Source organism: Lampris incognitus, chromosome 18, assembly GCF_029633865.1.
Source record: "Lampris incognitus isolate fLamInc1 chromosome 18, fLamInc1.hap2, whole genome shotgun sequence".
NCBI lineage: Eukaryota > Metazoa > Chordata > Actinopteri > Lampriformes > Lampridae > Lampris > Lampris incognitus.
The window spans coordinates 12,083,535-12,104,727 of record NC_079228.1 but is presented as its reverse complement, the minus strand read 5'-3'; the positions used below and the strand labels follow the sequence as shown (position 1 = coordinate 12,104,727).

Genomic DNA, 21,193 nt, shown 5'->3' with positions numbered 1-21,193 from the left:
ATTACCTGAATTTAAAAAAAATGTGTTAAATTGGTATAAAACACCCTACATTTGAGACTTGATGACTGAACACCTGAAATTAGGGACTTGTGACTTGACTTGACCTGAGCTCGATGACTTGGGACTTGACTTGAGACTCGAAGGTTAAGACTTGAGACTTTCGTATGACTTGCATAACAGTGACTTGGTCACAACTCTGCTAAACACTGGGCCATCGTGCCGGTCAAGTTTTCCATCTTAAAAAGCCTGGACCTCCTGACATAAAAGTGCAGGTTGTGTGGGTCATAGTGGTGCTGTGAGGGTTTACTGTGAGCTCTGGCATCTCTTGTGTGAGGTGGTACAGGTGCCTGGATGCATGCTCAATAAACCAGGTGTAGAAATCCCAGAAAAGTTGGATCAAATTCAGTGGGAGCAGGCGCTTTGGTACAGGTGCTGCACAATCATCCACATTCTAGATGTTTGCAGAATTCTCCTTCCATGAAATATATGTGAGGTCGGACATCAGTACTGTGGTGATGTCCTGTATTTGGGTAGGTGAGAATTTTTCTGTCACAGAAACGGTCTCTTTAGCTGTGCCTTCCATAGTTACCTTTTCCTCAGGAGTATTACTACCAATCTTTGTAGTATTGTTCTGTATTATTATTTCTTTTATGTAAATTGACAGTTGCCTCTGCTCAAATACCCTTGCCATGTGAAGAGTCAGATGTCGACACATGCTAACAATACCCCGGCCAGCCTTACTGGCTTACCAGCAAAACTGACTTCTGGCAGACAGAGGAACCACCCAAATGGTGGAGATGTTTCTCACTTGTTCGGCCACAGCCAAGTACTATCAATATTTGGCTGGTTGTAATTTCTCACACTGGATATGAGGGATATGAAACTGACAAGACACTGACAATCCAAAGGGACATCAGTCAAAGAATGACAGCCGCATAGTTTAGCATTAGTTTCCCCGACCAAGCTTTGTCCCAAACCAGGCCGTATCAGTCAGCTTCACTTTGATCAGAGACAATGAAACTGTAAAAAATAAAATAAAATAAATTAAAAGCTGTTGATCTAACAGCACTTACTCATTGTAAGATGGCTTTGTTTTAACCATCTTTACTCGTTGAGCCATCCATCCATGCAGCCATCCATATAATCAGGACTTCTGTGCAGGTCTGGAGCCTCAAAATGCAAGGACTATTAGTTTGAGAATATCTAGGTCTTCATAAAGTCTCCATTTGCACAAAGGTCCTGAAAACGAGCAAGTTCGTGTAGTTCTGTTGTTGTATTGTAACGTATGACATGACCGTAAAAGGAGGATGCAGTGACAAATGTGGAAGCAAACCTCGAGACTTTTTTTTTAATTATTCACAGATACATCTTGTATCTTTCCAGATGTCTCTTTCTTGCCGGCTGTTATTTGAACAGCTCTAGATTTTCTCAAATTTATCATTTTCCGGTTTTCATTATGAGCTTCTACTGCCTGACACAGCAAATCTCAACAACAACAACAACAACAACAACAATGATAATAATAACAATAATAATAATGATAATAATAATAATAACTTATATAGCACTTTTCTAAACAAGGTTACAAAGTGCTTCACAGAACAGGACAAAATTGTTAAAAAATGACACACATACGTACAAAAGGATAGAAGTTTATTTGTTACAAAGTTCATTTACTACAAACAAGTTTACATAATTACAGTGACTGTGAAACCAGAGGAAACCAGTGTGTGTGTGGGGGTCTAATTCCAGTGTTGTGAGAATACATAGATACATTATAGATACATTGTAGCATCCCTTAATGGGTGCCCCACGAGAAGTTTGAGGTCACATTTAATGTGTGATGGGAGTTGGTCCTCCCAGAAACTACAATTTGGTGAGAAGTGTTCAGCTGCTGGGTGGAGGCCCACTGGGCCGCGGACTGTCCCAGTCATTTGAACCGGGCTGTTCCTCCTCCCCGGGTTGCGTCACGAGATCAGCCACTTTCTTCTCAAGGTCATCGATGCGCGTCCCCATCTCATCAAGTATCAAGGTTAGGGAAATGCTTCCTGAAAACTTCCAACTTGCATGGCAAACTACCACAACCGCAATTCTTAGAGAAGGAACAAGTGAGAGATGTTTATACGATCACGCTTTTGCACTTCTAACTTGGACAACTTAACTGTGATCCTGAAAATATATATATATATATATATATATATATATATATATATATATGTTGATGCAACCCAGTATTGATTTAAGACTATATATGGAGTAATAATAGACAATAAATTATGTTGGGAGCCACATATAAAATAGATTAAAGCAAAAATATCAAAGTTAGTTGCAATATTATATAAAGTCAAAGATCTCCTGCATCAACCAGCACTATACGCCTTGTACTGTTCCTTCATACTTCCACACGTCACCTACTGTGTGGAGGTGTTGAGGAACGCATACAAATCAAAGACCCTGTTTACACCTGGTTTTAAAATGTGTTTTGGGTGATCGGATCAGAAGTGGACAGCGAGACACGTCGCTGTTTACACCTGTGTCCATCATGCGTCTCCAAAACGCGTCCTGCTGACCACTTGCGATCAGATCAGAAGAAGAAGAAGACGATTTCCTGTTACGTCCTCGTCGGGGACGCATCAGGACGCATCAGCGTTTACACTGCAAAAGATATGTGGTCAAATGCGTCCCAGACCACCTCGGCAAGTGGTTTGAGTAACCGGTTCACTAAACGTCTTGGTGGTCGTTTACACGTGTATTTAGCGCCGTCCACTTGTGATCCGATCGCAAGAACGCATTTTAAAACCGAGTGTAAACGGGGTCAAACACTAACCCAATCTTCATCCTTCAAAAAAGAGCCACAAGAATTGTAAACAAAACCACTTACAGACAGCCTACAAACCCACTCTTCATCAATCTGAAAGCGCTAAAATTTAAGGATTTGGTTGACTTCAAAACTATTAAATCATGTACAGAGCAAGAAATCGGCAGTTCCCAAATGGGGGAAAGTAAACACGGTCTCAGAGGAATATGTACATTAAAAAAAAAACAATTAGTGAGGACAAATGCAAAACTTCGTTGTATATCCATCAAAGGAGTTCATCTATGGAACAAAAGAAATAAAGATGTGGACATCAGTGTCCACGCGGTATGTGCTGTGGTACTAGCGGTGCTTTAGGGCAGTGTTTCTCAACCGGGGGTCCGCGGACCCCTAGTGGTCCGTGGTGTAATTGCAAAGGGTCCGCGAAAATAAAATATCTTTAAAAAAAAAAGATCCTATGACATTTATAGAAATAGGATTATTTTACTCAAATGTGACTGAGACCTTTATCTACCTAAACTATAAAGGGTAACAGGACTTTTTTCTCTAATTACATCTGTTTCACAAGTGTCATTTATTGTATTTTAATAAGAGATCTCGCTCCCGTTTGCATTGTTAAAAGTTACTGCATAAAAATTCTGTTGTTACATATATCTGAAAGTTACTGAATACATATTCTGTTTTGTTACATATATCTGAAAGTTACTGAATACATATTCTGTTTTGTTACATATATCTGAAAGTTACTGAATACATATTCTGTTTTGTTACATATATCTGAAAGTTACTGAATACATATTCTGTTTTGTTACATATATCTGAAGGTTACTGAATACATATTCTGTTTTGTTAACTATATCTGAAAGTTACTGAATACATATTCTGTTTTGTTAACTATATCTGAAAGTTACTGAATACATATTCTGTGTTGTTACATATATCTGAAAGTTACTGCATAAGAATTCTGTTGTGTTAACTATATCTAAGTTACAACTGAAAGCTCTTATTTTTGCCCCAAAGAGTGAATAAATGCTATAATGCAATTTAAAATGCAGTTTCTACTGTTTCTATCAAATTGCAACCCCCGTCCCCCAAGATCAGGTGGAGGGTAGATCAAAAATACGCAGGGGGTCCAGGACCCCAAAAAGGTTGAGAACCACTGCTTTAGGGCACAGCTAATGGGGATCCCGATAAATAAACATCAGTAAGTAAGTTTAAACACCCATCCATCCGTTATCTTAACCGCTCATCCTGCTCTCAGGAGCCTATCCCAACAGTCATTGGGCGGCAGGCGGGGAGACATCCTGGACAGGCCGCCATTCACACCTGGGGACAAGTTAGTGTGGCCAATTCACCTGACCTACATGTCTTTGGAAGGAAACCGGAGCCCCCGGAGGAAACCCACCGCAGACACGGGGAGAACATGTAAACTCCACACAGAGAACGACCCCCAAAGTTGTACTACCCCGGGGCTCGAACCCAGGACCTTCTCGCTGTGAGGCGACCGCGCTAACCACTGCGCCACCGTGCGTTCAAACAGCTCTTTAAGAATAACATATTGAACAGATACAGGATGGATGTGGGCTGGAATAGCATGGCGTGTAGGCTGCCTTGTTTGACTTGTGCTGTGTTTATTTTGGTTTGTATGGAGTGGTATTTCTTTTCTTTTTCTCACTTTTGTTTCGTTTTGGTTTGGTTTGTTTTGGTTTGACTTGACCGATGGTGTATAAGAAAGGGTGTAGGACCAGAAAAGTTCTTTACTTCATCCTACGCCCTTTTCGAACATGGACTAGTTATTGTGTTGTTACACAGAGTTTGCACAATAGGTTCGCTGTTATGTCCATTTGTTTTTGTATTCCTGCCTATATATTTTCATTTTGTTATTTTAACATGTTCGAAATAAATTCAGTCATTCATTCATTCGTAGTTATACCATGGTACTACAATGGTACAATTACCATAGTACATCTACCAGGGTATTTTTGACAGTACTACCCGGACTCACCAATATGCGTGCAAATAACACGATATTACACTTTGCCCGCTGTGCATACGCCAAAATCCAACGTTGCGCGCGCGTGATACGCCAGCCCTTCCCATTAGGCGCGCCCAGATACGGCACGTGCTGTGGTACAAGTGGACCACTAAACTGTGATCCCGAAAACAATACACATGTTGATGCAATCCAGCACTGATTTAATGACTGGTAAGATCCACGAATGGCCACGAGCGGGGGGATGCCGGATGTGAACCCATTTCCAGAGCTCCGCCGGATACCCACGGGGATTCCTATCTGCTCGTGACCCAATTCCACAGCCTCGTCCTGCGTGAAACCTGCTCCCGCCCCTGTCCTGCCCGCCCCGTGACCAAAAACCCGCGTGCCTTTAATCTATAGGGTTGGGAAGTGAAGGGCGGATTTCTACGCCACGAAATGCTCTTTAATCTTTATTCTGCAGCTTTCAACCGCAACAGGAGCCGAGTCTTTACTTGTGACACGGCCGTGGCGAAAGGATATTTTGCGATCCCATCTGCTGGGTGATGGCTTGAAATCGTCCGTGAAGACGCTGCATCGTGTTCTCCATCTGCAAAGAGGCGGAAGGCGTCGTCAGTAACGGCTGTGCTTTTATTGTGGCAGCCTTGTCATTTCGGAGTCTTCCCCCCCCCACCCCCACTTCAACTTACTGTCTTGGTCATTTCTTTGGCTGCTTTGCAGTCGGCTTTCGCCATCGTTTCTTCCAGCGGAGCCCTCCGGTGTTCTCTGCAGCAGAGGAGCGAGAGATCTGGACAAGTTCCCTTGCTCCTAGACGACCTTCCGTCCAAACGCCTCCATGCGTCCAACGATTTAAGTCTTTGGGAGTGGACCGCTTCACCATCCCCCCCCCTCTCTCCTGACTGCAATTAAGGAAATTGGCTTGTCTGTACAAAACGCTGGAAATCCGACTTTTCTCCGCGTTTGCACCCAGATCATTTAATCGGAGACGTGTTAAATGGGGGGGGGGGGGGTCGGGCCAGATGTGCAGCTACCGCGAAGCGGCTTCAGGGTGCATTCCCTCACGCGCAGGGACACATCTGCACCATGTTTGTTCGGGAAGTAGTTTTCAGAAATGTATTAATGGGCTGGAGTTTCCTGGATCCATGTCCATGGGGTTTTTTAACCCTTTAATGGGTTTACCTGCGCTTCGGTACGGAGCAGCAGCTTCTGCACCACTCGGCTCATTTTTTTGTATGTTGTGTGATGACTGGGGAGCAAATATCTACAGTTTGCTGCCCCATGTTGTTGTTTTTTTATTTTTTAATAAGGATTATCTTCGTTCACAGTGACAGATGACAGGCAGTCTGCCACGCTGGTTATATAACCGTCACTAAAATCCTCTTACAAAGCCTTTATAATCTGAATATTGAGTCAGTCATCAAACGCCCGGTTTTTTTTGTTGCTTTCCCCCCAATCAATCAATCAATCAATCAATCAATCAATCAATCAATCAATCAATCAATCAATCAATCAATCAATCAATCAATCAATCCATCAATCAATCAGTCAGTCAGTCAAGTTGCATTTTTTAGAGTGTTTTTCCAGCTGCAACAGCCACTTTTTGTGACAAAACAATATTTAGACAGTGTAATGTAACTTTAGATAACAGGAATACCCCCTTATTACTGATATAGCGCCCCGTGTTCCCCATGTGTGCAGTCGGCCAGGAAGGAGGCTGTTGATCCGGAGCCGAACATGGTTCCTCGTAGGACCACGCCGTGTCTTGATTCGGGGGCGTGGCTTCCCTGACGTAGCAGAAAGCGTTGCGGCGCCTCTATAAAAAAATACACCTATTCCTGAAACATTACGACAATCTTTTGACATAATAACACCCGGACCCTTATTATTTAACTTTTTTCTCATCTCCCCCTTTTTTTCTTTTTCTATTCTTATACATATTATACATCATGTTATCCGCTTACACACCTTCCAGTGTGTACTGATGTTTTATCTTACCCTTTTGTATGTGAAGGCATGATTCACGTGTTTCGTATTGTCACGCGCGTGTGCCAATAAAGTTTGTTTACAAAAAAAAAAGCCAGCGGGCAATCTAATCCACTTTCTCTCCGAAACCACGTGGAAGTGCGCGCACCGTATGACGTCGCCCGCCCCCTCCAACGGCTCGGCCGGCTTTCGCTCGACCACGTGGTTTCCGAGAGAATGTCTCCGGAGACCACCTCAGGGAGGCCGCCGGTGAGGGGACGTTAACGATATCCCGCAGTACGTAGTCTTGTTTTGTACCGGTCAGCCGCGTTTAGTTTTGTTTTTGTTTTTTTTTCGTACGCCTCGACAATCTCACGTATTTTGCTACTGTATTTTTAACCGCGCAAAGCGGGTAGTATTGATATATTTGTAGAGCCAAAAAGTCGGGGGGGGGAGGAGGGGGGTTTGGCATGAGTTTTGACGCTCACTTCCCAACATCCATGTTGGCTCTCTCCGGTCCGTCGCTTTCTGCCGCTACGGCAACGCCAGCGCGTCTCCTCGCACCCGGTTATGTAGTCGACCTGTGATGGCGTGGCGGTGCCAACAACAAACAAAGAAGAAGAAGAAGAAGACGACCGGTTTCCGTCTTTGTGCGCGGGGCAAGACAACGCTTTCCTCGGGGAGGTCCCTCCGCGCGCTCAAGTCGGCGGGGTAACTTTGTCTAAAGTGCAGCGTCATCACAGACCAACGCCGGCAGCTTATCGAGGGAACCAGGAAGAGGCTGAGGACAAGTAGTGCGCGGAAACAACTTCTGACACCTCTCCATCCGGTTCCGAGCATCGGTGTCAGCCGTTGCCCCCCGAACCCCCCCCCCACCCACCGATCGTCTGAACAATGGAAGATGAGGTGTTTGACCAGATCGTGTACGTGTTTAACCAGCTGGTGTCGTGGATCGCTACCGGCGCAATGGTATTCGGCGGGGTGGTGCCCTACGTCCCCCAGTACAGGGACATACGTCGGACGCAGAACGCGGAGGGATTCTCCACATACGTGTGCCTCGTCCTCCTGGTGGCCAACATCCTGCGCATCCTCTTCAGGTACGATCACGCGCCTGACGTGGCACGTTGTGCGTATGCTGACGCCGAGTAACGGCGGTGCCGGGTGCGTGTGCGAGTGCGTGTGCGTGTGCGTGTTTGGTCGGGCAAGGAAAACCCCAGAAAAGTTGAATCGGTTCACCTGGACACGTTTATGGAGCTGTTTCATCGCTCGTCCAAGTGACCTCTTCAGCCTCAACTCGCTTACGAACAGTGCAGGGGCGTCAAGACCGGAAACCGTTGGTGTCATTTGCAAATCGCCGTGACCATTAACTGGAGTTACGATGGCAACGCGTACTGTTGACCGAGGCAGCCCACCCCCACCCCACCTCGGTTCAGGGATGGTCGTTCCCTCTTCACATTGATGGCCTCTTTGACTCCAGCCTTCCTCCCTGTCAAGGATGTGCACATCCTCATCCTTGAAGGAGTGGCCCCTGGCCTGTAGATGGGTGTAGACTGTGGAGTCCTGGCCTGACACGTTGCAGCTGATGGTGGAACCAATTGCAGTCGACTGTGAAATTGCGGTTGGTGATGGGGGACATTTGATTGTTGATGTTCACCGTAAACCACCACATACTGATCAGTACTTAAGGGTTGACTCTCATCATCATCCACTGGAGCACAAACTAGGAGTCATCAGGACGCTGGACCACCGAGCTGACAACGTCCCCACTGACACAGCGGCCGGGGAAGGGCAGAAATCCCACATTAAACAGGCCCTGGTTAAGTGTGGCTGTCCTAACTGGGCGTTTGTCAAGGCAGGAAGACATTAAGACAGTGCACCAGCCAAGGACAACAGCTGCCTAACCATGAGCCAGTGGCGATTACGTCTGTGGAGGGAGTGTCGGACCAGTTGAGACACGTGTATTTTCCAAACGCCGCGTCTCAGTTGCTTTCGAACTCCGAAAAATGCCGCACCAGAAGTTGGTCCGCCCCAAGGATCGGGTCCCCCGGCACAAACAGAGCAGTATTGTGTACGCTGTTAAGTGCCAGGAGGGTTGCCGTGACTTGTACGTCGGGGAAACTAAACAGACGCTGGCCAAGAGGATGGCACAACACAGGAGAGCTAACGCTTCAGACCAGGACTCCACAGTCTACACCCATCTATAGGCCAGGGGCCACTCTTTCAAGGATGAGGATGTGCACATCCTTGATAGGGAGGAACGCTGGTTTGAATGAGGAGTCAAAGAGGCCAGCTATGTGAAGAGGGAACGACCATCCCTGACCTGGGAGGGGGGGGGGGCTAAGAGTACATCTGTCACCATCTTACAATACTGTGATTGCAACCATTCTCCAATCCTCTGTGAAAAGTACACGTGACCATTGCAACTCTAGTTAATGGTCATGCCCATATTTGCGTATGAAACCGATCGTTGGGTTGGTTTCGCTCGTTAGGCAGCTGTGTTGTTTATAAGGGTGGGGACACCTGCGGTCAGTTGAGACCGAAGAGGTCACTTAGACGAGTGATGAAACATATCTGGCAATAAACGCTGTGTCCCGGTGAACTGATTCAGCTTTCTGTGATCAGTGTTGGAGTATCTCAAACAATCCAGCCTTCACACCGGGCGGGGAAATCGCTTTGAAAACATTGAACTGTCACTACCGTGTAACTGCGGGTGGGAAGCCGGATGTGGGTATGTGTCCTGGTCACTGCACTAGCGCCTCCTCTGGTCGGTCGGGGCGCCTGTTCAGAGGTGGGGGGGAAGGCAGAGCTGGGGGAAATAAGAGTGATTCTCCCTTCTCCCACGCGCTACATCCCCCCGGTGAAACTCCTCTCTGTCAGGTGAAAAGAAGCGGCTGGCGACTCCACGTGTATCGGAGGAGGCACGTGGTAGTCTGCAGCCCTCCCTGGATCGGCAGGGGGGGGTGGAGCAGCGGCCGGGGCGGCGCGGAGGGTAATTGGCCGGATACAATTGGGGAGAAAAAAAGGGGTGGGGGGCGAAAACAAGTAAAAAAGAGAACTGTGGGGGAAACAAGTAGGCACAAAACCACCCTTTGATTTCCCTCATGAAACGTTTTTGTGTATTGATTGTTATCACATCCTAACAAACTTGTTGCCTTTTCTTTCCTCGTTGGCTGGTCAGATTCGGGCGCTACTTCGAGACGCCGCTGCTGTGGCAGAGCATCATCATGATTGTTACGATGCTGATCATGCTGAACCTCTGCACCAGCGTCCGCATGGCCACGGAGCTCAACACCAAGCGCCGCTCCTTCACAGGTCAGGGTCCTCTACTGGTAACCAGCACCACCACAGACACACCAATACATGGTTACATCACCTGTGTGTGTGTGTGTGTTGCATGCACCTGTGTCTTGTTTTGTCTTGAGTGTCTCTCCTTTTTAACTACCTTGACTGCAGATGCACATTAAATTTTAACATTTTTTTATTTTTATTGTAGGAGACAAAAATAGAACATGGGGTGTTTTTCCATTTGTGAGAAAAGAAAAAAAAGGAAAGAAAAAGTACAAAAAAACATGCTCACATAAACAAATTTAAACAAAAGCAGTCCAACCTTGGGGGTCATCCAGGGTCATCCTGTGTGTGGAGTTTACATGTTCTCCCCTTGCCGGCGTGAGTTTCCTCCCACAGTCCAAACACATGTAGGTCAGGAGAATCGGCATTACCAAATTGTCCCTAGATGTGAATATGTGTGTGTGTGTGTGTGTGTATATTGGCCCTGTGTGATGGCCTGGCAGGCTGTCCAGGGTGTCTCCCAGCCTGCCGCCCAGTGACTGCTGGGATAAGCTGCAGCATCCCCAAGACCCTGAGAGCAGGATAAGCGGTTTGGGTAACGGATGGGTTTTAGAACATGTGTTGTTGTTTGTTTTGCTGAGGTTGTTTTGTTTTGTTTCGTTTCCTTGTGTCTTTTAACGCTCTAAGTAGCATTTTATTCTGTACAATGTCAGTAAATGTTTTATATTCTATGTCAACAAAGCCTTTCCCCACAGCGACGTCATACAGCCGGCTGTCTTTACAGCAAAGTGCCACACATTTCTAGGCATTATCTTGTCTAAAATGTGCAGGAAGAAGCGCTTTATCTCTGAAGGAGAGCTAACTTTGCCCGGGGAGAACGGAGCAGGTATGGTCGCCTCAACCCAGAGGTGCCAGATTTGTGCCCGTTGGAGATCATCACAACTACCAAAGTCCAGTTCATTTCCACCTAGCCAGTAACGACTGAGCATTTTTTCCAAACGTCCGACTTGCCTTGCTTCTGTTTTGTGTTGTGATGACCTACTCTGATCTTCTTTTCAACTTCATTTGTTGACTTCATCCTTCTGGTTAGCGCTAGCTAGATCCCGTGACCCACAGTTTTGTATTTTTTTGGTCGCCCGCACCCACCCGCCGCAAAGTTAAAACCTGCCGCGAGACTATTTTCAATCGAGTCGCAAGATGAAACAGTGCCATCTAGTGGCCTTCGTTGAAATGCAGTTTATTCGTCCGACTACGTTTACATGATGTTGGAAAAAGTCGATTTATCGTGTTAGTCCGACTAAAACTGGACTTTTAAAATACGCGTAAACGTGTTAGTCCGACTGAAATCGTACTAAATCGAATTTCTCGAAGTCGGACTAACACACCTAGATGATGCGGTTGGGGATGGATTTACTCTGGGCATGTGTACGCTTCAGTCAGCCGCGAACTGGCCTAGGCGTTCTGCGCATGATCCATAGTCCCCGCGGCGGTCTTTCATCCAATAGCAACCAGCTGAAAGGGGGCATCTCGCCACCTACCGTACCGGGGTCGGACATACTTCCGTCAATAAATCGATTCTCCCGCGGTTCTTGTATACCGGGACAACGACAGTCGTCCAATTACATGGCCTAATCGCGCTATAACTGTAGCTTGACTTAACTGTGCATGTAAATGTGGCCACTGTATAAATCAATATGGAATATAAGTCGCACGACCAGCCTGACTAGTAAAAAAAAGATGATTTATAATCCGGGAAATACGGTGGTCAATCTTACAGTGAGATATAAGGGTGTGGATCCAAGTTTTTAATGCCAATTGCTGATTTCTCTTCTCAGACGCTGATAATAATCGTGGAACTACTGCGGAATCGTGTTGGTTTTCTTTGTAGCTCATCTTCTATCAAAAGTCGTCTCGTGGGGATCAGTTGGAATCTGCATTTCACGGCTTTGCTAGTCCTCGGGCACAAAGCACTTCACACTGAAATGACTGCATCACATTACATCATGGGGTGGTCCCGGTGCGAATGAAACGCCAAACCCTCCCTGAATTATTTCCTTGCTCTTCGTATGCTGCCGTGAAACGAGGCGCTCCACCGACCCGAGCTACACAGGACCCTCAGGTGGGACGGAGGCAAATGATCCATGGCGAGTGATGACATCCATCACAGTAAAGTTTAATCTGGTTTCCCTAAATTAGGGCAAAGCTGCTATGAACTTGCAGCTTTCTCTTTTTTTTAATTGTTTTTATGAAGTCGTTAGTTGTATTTCAAACCTCACTCTGAAACATTTCACGATCAGCCGCTGTGCACAAATCGACGAAGAAAAGCCAACCCGCTTTTGATGAATTAGTCCTGTGTCACTCTGATGGATGTCGGTTTTAGAGTTATTTAGCCGACACGCAGCCGTGAAACAGACTGAAACGGTTTCGGTTATGGTTCTTTTGCTGACCGACAAGTAGGCCGAGGGCAGGACTCTTGAGCAATGGGTGCGATTATCTACGGATCCGGTATCCTGAGGCTAAATCGGCTGACTCGATGCAGTGTTCGCTTTATAATCCTCGAGCTGAGCTTCTTCCTTTGCACAGATGTTGCCGTTTTAATCTCTGCTGTCGGTACGAACTGGTCCACCGTAGAGAAGCTTTTCCAAATATAATGCCTGACCCTCAGCGAGTTTCACTGACAGTTCCAGCAATAGTTTTAGAGGGAGGCAGATTAGAGACCTGGATCAATGATTACTCCTAAAAACTGAATGTTGGCGTGCCCGGGTGGCGTGGCGGTCTATTCCGTCGCCTGCCAGCACGGGGATCGCCGGTTCGAATCCCCGTGTAACCTCCGGCTTGGTCGGGCGTCCCTACAAACACAGTTGGCCGTGTCTGTGGGTGGGAAGCCGGATGTGGGTATGTGTCCTGGTCACTGCACTAGCGCCTCCTCTAGTCCAGTCGGGGCGCCGGTTCGGGGGGTAGGGGACGTTCGGGGGGTAGGGGACTGGGGGGAATAGTGTGCTCCTCCCACACGCTAACGTCCCCCTGGCAAAACTCCTCCTCACCGTCGGGCGAAAAGAAGCGACTCGGAGGAGGCCTGTGGTAGTTGCAGCCCTCCCCGGATCGGCAGAGGGGGCGGAGCGGCGACCGGGGCGGCTCGGACGAGTGGGGTGATTGGCCGGGTATAATTGGGGATAGAAATAAATAAATTAATGTTTGAAATGCTTTTCCTTGAATAGAAACCGACCTATCGTAACGCATGTCACACAGGACATGGGGAAATGCTAACTCGCTCCTGTGACCAGGGGGAAATTGGTTTTGGATTTTGACAGGAGAAATCAAGCTGTCTTGTTTTTTTTCCCGCTTTCCCTCTCATTTTGTTCTTGTGTGTGTGTGTGTGTGTGTGTCTGTTGCAACAGACGGTAAGGACGAGGAGATCAAAATCGCTAAGAGGCTCTTTCTGGGTACGTACAGTACTTGCTCTGTCTGCCATGAAAACATCAGTTGTCCCATCAGTTGTAGTTCATCTTCATCTCTGTGTATCCGCATGACCCGGTGTGCCGCCCCCCCCCTCCCCCGCCCCGTTTATTTTTTATTTTTTTGCCCAGTTAAAACTAACCGATGCCTAACACAACTGCTCCAGCATGACCCCATTGTGTTTGCACGCTAGCCTGATGCAATGTCCGTGTTTCACTTGCGGGACATGATTCCCATTCGCCTTCTCCGCTGCTCCTAATGCATGTTACCCCGCCCGGATTTCAGAGGGTCAAGCTTGTGTTGCAGAAGCTGCGTGGGTGTGATTTTTGGCATGCATTTGATAACGCACAATTCTGTCATTCGCAGGCAACGGCGGTTTCCGTTGAGAAAATGAAAGTGATCATGCATTTTAGAGTCACGTAACCCGTCTTTGAGACTAACCTGCATGAACTGTGTTATCCCTGGGCTCGCTGGCGGTCTTGCTTTAAGGTTTGTCGCCAACCTTCTCACACTTGTGACCAGACTGACCTCGCATCTCTCTCGTCTGAAACGTCGTGCCGTGAGACGCCCTTTTGAAGTGAACTCCCATCACCGTGAGTGTGTGTGTGTGCGCATTTTTCTGTTAAAGGAACCCCAAACTGGTGCACGGGAATGTTCAAGTTGCATGCTTCCTCTGTCAACGCTGCAGCCCTGTACTGTGGACCTACACCTACCTGTCTTACTGCACCTGCCTGTCTTACTACACCTACCTGTCTTACTGCACCTACCTGTCTTACACCAGCTTGATAATCACATACCTTCACTTTAAGCAGATCAGACTTTATGACTTCACTCGTCTTTGTCTTCTAACTCGAGTGGGTTTTTTTTTAACGTTTGCCTTTGAATGACACTTATTTTGAGCTCGTTAGTCGTACACCCGTTGCTCACTGCACTGTGGAGTAGGGAAACGCTCAGAACAACTGAACTACTGTCAAGATCAGGGCTTGCAGACCAGGATCACATACATCCAGTGTGAATGTGAAGAGTTAAACCTGTGTTGCTTATCCTGTTGTGCGTCCTGGACAAGTTTTTTTTTTTTTAGGCATATATTTGTGATGTAAGAGGCGTGTTGTGCAAGGGCGGTGTGTGAGTTGACAATGAGGTGGCACCAGGAGAAACTGCCAGCTCCGGTTATACCCGTGCACTGTGTGGCAAGAGTAGGATGTAAGCCACACAGTGCGTAATAATTGGAACCATTCCCAAATCCTCTGTGAATAATGCACATGGCCGTTGTAACGCTGCTTAATGCTCACACCCATGTTTGTTTAGGAAGCCTATCGCTGGTTTCGGTTGTTGTGCAGCTGTATTGTTTATCAGGGTGGGGATACCTGCAGTCAGTTGAGACTGAAGAGGTCACTTAGATGAGGATGTAACGTACCTGTCAATAAAAATTGTGTCCAGGGGACGTCCAGGTAGCATGGCGGTCTATCCCGTTGAATCCCCGTGTTACCTCCGGCTTGGTCAGGCGTCCCTAAAGACACAATTGCCCTTGTCTGTTAGCCGGATGTGGGTATGTGTCCTGGTCACTGCACTAGCATCTCCTCTGTCGGTCGGGGCACCTGTTCGGGGGGGGGGGATTTGGGGGGAATAGCGGGATCCTCCCACGTGCTACGTCCCCCTGGTGAAACTCCTCACTGTCAGGTGAAAAGGAGCGGCTGGCGACTCCACGTGTATTGGAGGAGGCGTGTGGTAGTCTGCAGCCCTCCCCGGATCGGCAGAGGGGGGTGGAGCAGCGACCGGGACGGCTCGGAAGAGTGGGATAATTGGCCAAGTACAATTAGGGAGAAAACCAAAGTAACAGGGAGTGCAGAAGAGAGGTGAAGAAGAGAGTGCAGGCAGGGTGGATTGGGTGGAGAAGTGTGTCAGGAGTGATTTGCGACAGAAGGGTACCAGCAAGAGTTAAAGGGAAGGTTTACGAGATGGTTGTGAGACCAGCTGTGTTGTATGGTTTGGAGACAGTGGCACTGATGAAAAGACAGGAGGTGGAGCTGAAGGTGGCAGAGTTGAAGATGATGAGATTTTCATTGGGAGTGATGAAGAAGGACAGGATTAGGAACGAGTATATTAGAGGGACGCCTCAAGTTGGACAGTTTGGAGACAAAGCAAGAGAGGTGATATTGAGATGGTTTGGACATGTGTGGAGGAGAGATGCTGGGTATATTGGGAGAAGGATGCTGAATATGGAGCTGCCAGGGAAGAGGAGAAGAGGAAGGCCAAAGAGGAGGTTTATGGATGTGGTGAGGGAGGACATGCAGGTGGCTGGTGTGACAGAGGAAGATGCAGAGGACAGGAAAAGATGGAAATGGATGATCCGCTGTGGCGCCCCCTAACGGGAGCAGCCAAATGTAATAGTAGTAGTAGTGGTAATTGTAGTAGTTTTATTAACACAGAAGTAGATCATGGCTGTTACGCAGTTAAAAGAGACCACGTGGTCACAGGATAATCCAGGAAACAGGTTTCCGGTTGGTGGTTTCAGAACAGTCTTGTGAAGGCTTCCTGGATTCATGTGAACAGAGGCAACTTCTGGACAAATGGCCCATAACATTTTCACAAGATATGGCACGTTGTGGGCCTGAATGGCTTTGGATCACAGTACACACAGTCTCCATAGCATCCGTGCCTGGTGTCCCGTGGTTAAGAAAAGCACCGAAACAGCAAAAGTAAAAAAAGCAAACACCTGGAAGTAAATGACGCTCATTAACTGAGAGGAAAGCAGCATGAAAGCTGCTGCAGCAGCCCACCTAACCCAATACACGTTACTATGGGCAAATTTGTTCTTACACACCCATAGAATTTTTTAGCCCTCAAGATTGTCTGACAGCCAGCAGCAAAGCGTGATGGTTATTTGTAATTCCTTCCTCCTAACATCTGTTGTCTACCTCTTGCAACGAGCCATCACCCAGGCCTACGAGGACATCAGTTAGCCAATCAGTGTCTACATTCAGGGGTTACCCAGGTTCTACACTTGTCTCTGAGACAAAAAAAATCCCATGGGTGTGTAAGAACAAATTTGCCCATAGTAACGACTGATGCAGGAGGCCCCAGGTGAGCAGTATACATGATACTGTCATTGTTGTATGTTGCATGAACACTAGATGGGGCTAGTAAACAACGTTTTTTTTATTGACCAGTACAGCACACAGCTTAGCTCTCTAGTATACTGTGGTTTATGTGCTCTCCAGACTAAGTAGCACACACTCCAGTTTAATATTAATATGAATCGCTGTGTTGGTCTGTAGCCGTATGTCCGCTGTTTTGACTTATTTGACAGTGCAGCTGCAGGAAAGTGTAAGAGCAAATTGCTTGTCGGCCCTAACATGTTACGTCTCAGCTGGTTTGTGTCTCTGTTGGGTTTGTGACTGTCTGTAGGCTCGGTAGAGGAGCAGTTGGTAAGGATGTTTTGCTTTGCCATGGTGCTCGGGTGCAGCTTTTCTTGCTTCTTGCCCGGGCCGGTTTTCCGAGTGCTAGCAACAGGGGTGTAACATTTGTGAGAGGTCGTAGCTCACTAGGAGCCTCCCCACATCTGTAGAGCTGGAAAAAAAGCACCATGTCATTTTGATCTTAGCTTTGCTTGTCTGTGCCCGATCTTAGGCTCTGGCAGTGTGAGTAATGAATGCTGAGCGTGTTATAATTGAGAATTGATGGAGTGGAAGTGTCCGGGGGAAGGGAGGAATAGATGCAGCAGATTTGTCGAGTTGGTAAGACGCATAAGCTCACTCAAAGACCTTCTCCTAACAGTGGTCAATGGAGGACATAAAGGATGGAATGGCGGTCTATTCCGTTGCCTACTAACACGGGGATTGCTAGTTCGAATCCCCGTGTTACCTCCGGCTTGGTCGGGCGTCCCTACAGACACAATTGGCCATGCCTGCGGGTGAGAAGCCGGATGTGGGAAGGTGTCCTGGTCACCGCACTAGCGCCTCCTCTGGTCGGTTGGGGCACCTATCATGTGAGGAGCGGCTGGCGACTCCACATGTATTGGAGGAGGCATGTGGTAGTCTGCAGCCCTCCCCGGATCGTGGAGCAGCGACCGGGACGGCTCAGAAGAGTGGGGTAATTGGCCATGTACAATTGGAGAGAAAAAAGGGCACCCCCCCCCCAAAAAAAAGAAGCATGGAATACTGTAAAGAGAAAAAGGATCAAAGTAAGTTACAGGGAGTTCGCAATATAACACCAATCACACATCAGTCAGGGGCCAATCTGAAGCAGCCATGCTCTGTCTTGCACCTACTGGTCTAGGACAGGTCTTGTCAGCGGGTATAAGGCAGAACCTGTATAATTTTGTGATGTCCTCTTTATTCTGGAAGTTGCACAAGCACAGTTCCCCTACCACTGGCGCAGAGCCACATCATCATTATCACAGCTTGAGCTCACATCAAGCTTAATTACAGGCTGACATTTTTACAGAGGAAAAAAAACACTATGTATCATTAAATGTACTTTTCTAAGACCTCCCAGCAGGATTATGGATTTTACCCTCGCATGGCCAAGTCACAGGGAACTTTTAATTAAACTCTTACTACCTATTTCTGTGTGCTTGGTGTGTGAGATTGCTTATGGTGGTTGAGAGTTAACATAAATTTCAGGAATATACTAATACATGTTTCTTACATGATGTAGACTATTACTACCTATCAGATGAATTATTACTTAAAAGAGGACAGATTTCCATCCTGTTATAAAATCACAAATCTTCAGGTACCATGAAACTTGAGGTCAAAACTGAGTTCATTAAGTTGCTCTTTCTAATAGTTGTTCAGCATAGGTTCAACATGTTGAAGAATTTCCCTTCAGAAACGAGTAAAATGTACCTTATCTTTTAGATGGTCGACTGTTGTATATCAGCCCCTTTTTTTTTTACTATGTAATAATCTGAAAAACGATTGATTAATCGGGTGTGTATGGATGGGTTAAAGTTCAACAGATCAATCTCTTGACTTTCTGTTGCTAAATTACATTAGTGTTAGCATCCATTAAGAGGCCATAATAATTAGTTGAAATGGCAATCAGTACTCGGTAATACTGGATTCCTTTTAATAAAAAGTAACTTATTTTGCTGTCTCTAGTTTATCAAGCTTCTTTTGTTTACAAAATTTTAATGTCTTTTTAAGTAATGTTTGTAGTCAGCCAGCACGGCCAAACCTAAACAGCCCTGAAGTCATGATGCGCACTGATGCATGTAGACATTGTTGTTGATCCCTTTATGTCAACGAATACAGTGCTGTACAAATAATTACTTGCATTTTATAAGTGCAAGTATTTCATAGCAGTACTTATTCAGCAGCAGTGGCCTAAATCAGGGGTTCCCAAAGTTTTCCATACCAAGACCCCCCAAATAGCATTAGCTGCTGGCCAAGGCCCCCCTTTTGTAAGATGTCTGTAAAAAACCACTGACAAAACTGTGGCAAATGTAAAAGATAAATAAAAACAAACAAAACAACTTCTGAATATATTTCCTTACTTTTTATTAAGGCCATAATGAGTACATTTTTATTTAAAAACTTTAATCATTCCATTAGATTAAATATTTCTGCTTTCCATTATAAGCATTGTTTATAAAAAATAATGATAATAAACAATTGATTTAAGGGCACCTTTCATGACATTCAAGGTTATCTTACATCAAATAAAATAAAGCAGTAAAAATCATTAGTGCAATCAACAATAAAACACAATGAGCAATAGAACATATATCAGCAGGAGTTAAAGAAAAGATGGCTTTGATGCTGTTAATGCAGTTAAAGTGAGTATGCTAGGTTAGAAATGTGGGTTTTAAGAGCAGTTTTTGACTCTGCAATGGAGTCTAGTAAGCAGATGTGATGGGGAATGGAGTCAAAAGTTTGGGAGCAGCATAGGAGAAAGCCTTGGCACCCATTGTGCTGAGGTTGATGGCTGGTAGTGCCAGTAGACCTACTGGTGAAGACTGCAGGGAGTGAGATGGAGTGCAAGTCTGAAGGAGGTCTTTTGAGATAAGCGGGGATAGATTATGAAGAGCTTTGAATGTTAATAATAAAAATTTTAAATTAATCTGCTGTGACACAGGGAGCCAGTGTAATTGAATCAGCGGGGGAGAGACATGGTCATTGGACTTTGAACGTGTAATAATCCATGCTGCAGAATTCTCTATGAGTTGAAGTCGGTGAATACGTTTGTTGGGGATGCCTGTCAGTATCGCATTGCAGTAGTCAGTGTGTGATGTGACCAAAGCATTGACTAAGACGTCCATGGAGTGTTGTGATAAAGCAGGGTATAGTCTGCAGATGTTTGGCAGATGGAAAAAGGCAATCTGGGAGACATTGTTTATATGACCTTAAAAGGAAAGGGTACTATCTAGGATAACACCAAGGCTCTTAGCCTGAGCGGAGACAGGTATAGTGGCCCCAGGAATGGGGAGTGAGCAAATATTTGTTTTTGAGAGTGTAGATTTAGTGCCAATGAGGAGTAGCTCAGTTTTAATACTGTTGAATTTCAGATAATTGTTTGTCATCCATATCTCTATTTCACGGAGACAAGCAGTGAGGATACTGGAGGGAAGTGTACAAGTGGGCTTAGTGGTCACATGCAATTGTGTATCATCAGCATAGCAGTGGAAATGGATACCATAGTGCTAGAAGATGTTGCAAAGAGGGAGGAGGTAAATAATAAACAGGAATGGCCCCAATACTGAACCCTGTTGAACTCCGTTAGGAACAACGCTGTAAATTCTAAAAGTTATGTTTACTTAAGAAAGATTAGGAAACCAATTACACTAGGGAAAAGTAAGTAAATGAACTTAATTGTGTCAAATTCATTTCACATAAAATCATTTCACATAACTTAACACAATTAAATTCATGTAGTTTTCCCAAGTGTAATCGGTTTCCCTACTTTTTTTTAAGTAAACCTTTAGAATTTACAGTGTATCAAACTCTGACCGGTAATTCTGAATTTGCAAAAATGTGCCCTGTCTGTAAGGTAGGAACCACACCACTGATACACAGTGCCCCCAACTCCAATGCTAGCCAGACGATCCATGAGGAGCTGATGGGATATAGTATCAAAGGCCGTGGTGAGGTCAAGCAGGATGAGGATAGAGAGTAGACCAGAGTCAGCTGCATGAAGGAGGTCGTTAGTGATCTGAACCAGGGCTGTTTCTGTGCTGTTTGGGGCGAAAGGAATTGTTGTTATCAAGGCAGATCTGAAGTTGAGATGCAACTACCCTCTCAAGGATTTTAGGGATTAATGGTAAATTGGAAATGGGCCAGTAGTTGTTTTGGTCAGTAGAATCCAAATTCAGTTTTTTTCAGAGTTGGTCTGATTATGGCAACCGTCAGTAAAGGGGAAACTGTACCAGTGGACTGACCTGAGGGATCAGGGAACACAGGCTAGAGGAGAGGGGGAAATTCAAATGACACAAATCTGTTTCCACCAGGCTATGTACAAGGACAGAGCCCCGTCAGGCTCAGCCCCCAGGTTACACTGAAGCTCATTACTGTAATGGAATGATTTTGAAAGAATCCTTAAAATGCTATTAGTAGAAAATAACCTTAACCGTTTTCACTCGAGACTGTATCCTATTAACGTGGTAAAAACACAATAGATGGGTAAAAAAAAAAAAGCCCCTTTACTAAAAATGATAACCTAAACTGAAAAAAATCAAA

The 21,193-nt window shown here is 45.9% G+C and overlaps 2 protein-coding genes across 3 annotated transcripts in view; one reads left to right on the top strand and one right to left on the bottom strand.

Moving 5' to 3' along the window:
• Positions 1-1,656: 1,656 nt before the first annotated feature.
• On the bottom strand, positions 1,657-5,890 carry LOC130128999 (heat shock factor-binding protein 1). The gene is made up of 3 exons (XM_056298790.1): positions 5,498-5,890; positions 5,331-5,397; positions 1,657-2,024 (listed from the first exon to the last, which is right to left on the bottom strand). Exons 1-3 carry the CDS (start codon positions 5,540-5,542, stop codon positions 1,888-1,890), a joined length of 249 nt encoding a protein of 82 aa, XP_056154765.1. The 5' UTR covers positions 5,543-5,890; the 3' UTR covers positions 1,657-1,887.
• A 1,151-nt stretch (positions 5,891-7,041) lies between these two features.
• LOC130128998 (solute carrier family 66 member 2) overlaps positions 7,042-21,193 on the top strand; it is a 38,498-nt gene continuing 24,346 nt past the window's right edge. The window contains exons 1-3 of one of the 2 annotated variants that reach the window (XM_056298788.1): positions 7,042-7,867; positions 9,949-10,082; positions 13,457-13,501. In XM_056298788.1, the coding sequence (XP_056154763.1) occupies positions 7,665-7,867; positions 9,949-10,082; positions 13,457-13,501 (382 nt within the window). In that variant the 5' untranslated portion in view covers positions 7,042-7,664. The remainder of the gene's footprint in view (positions 7,868-9,948; positions 10,083-13,456; positions 13,502-21,193) is intronic. The other variant, XM_056298789.1, reaches the window with a different exon arrangement.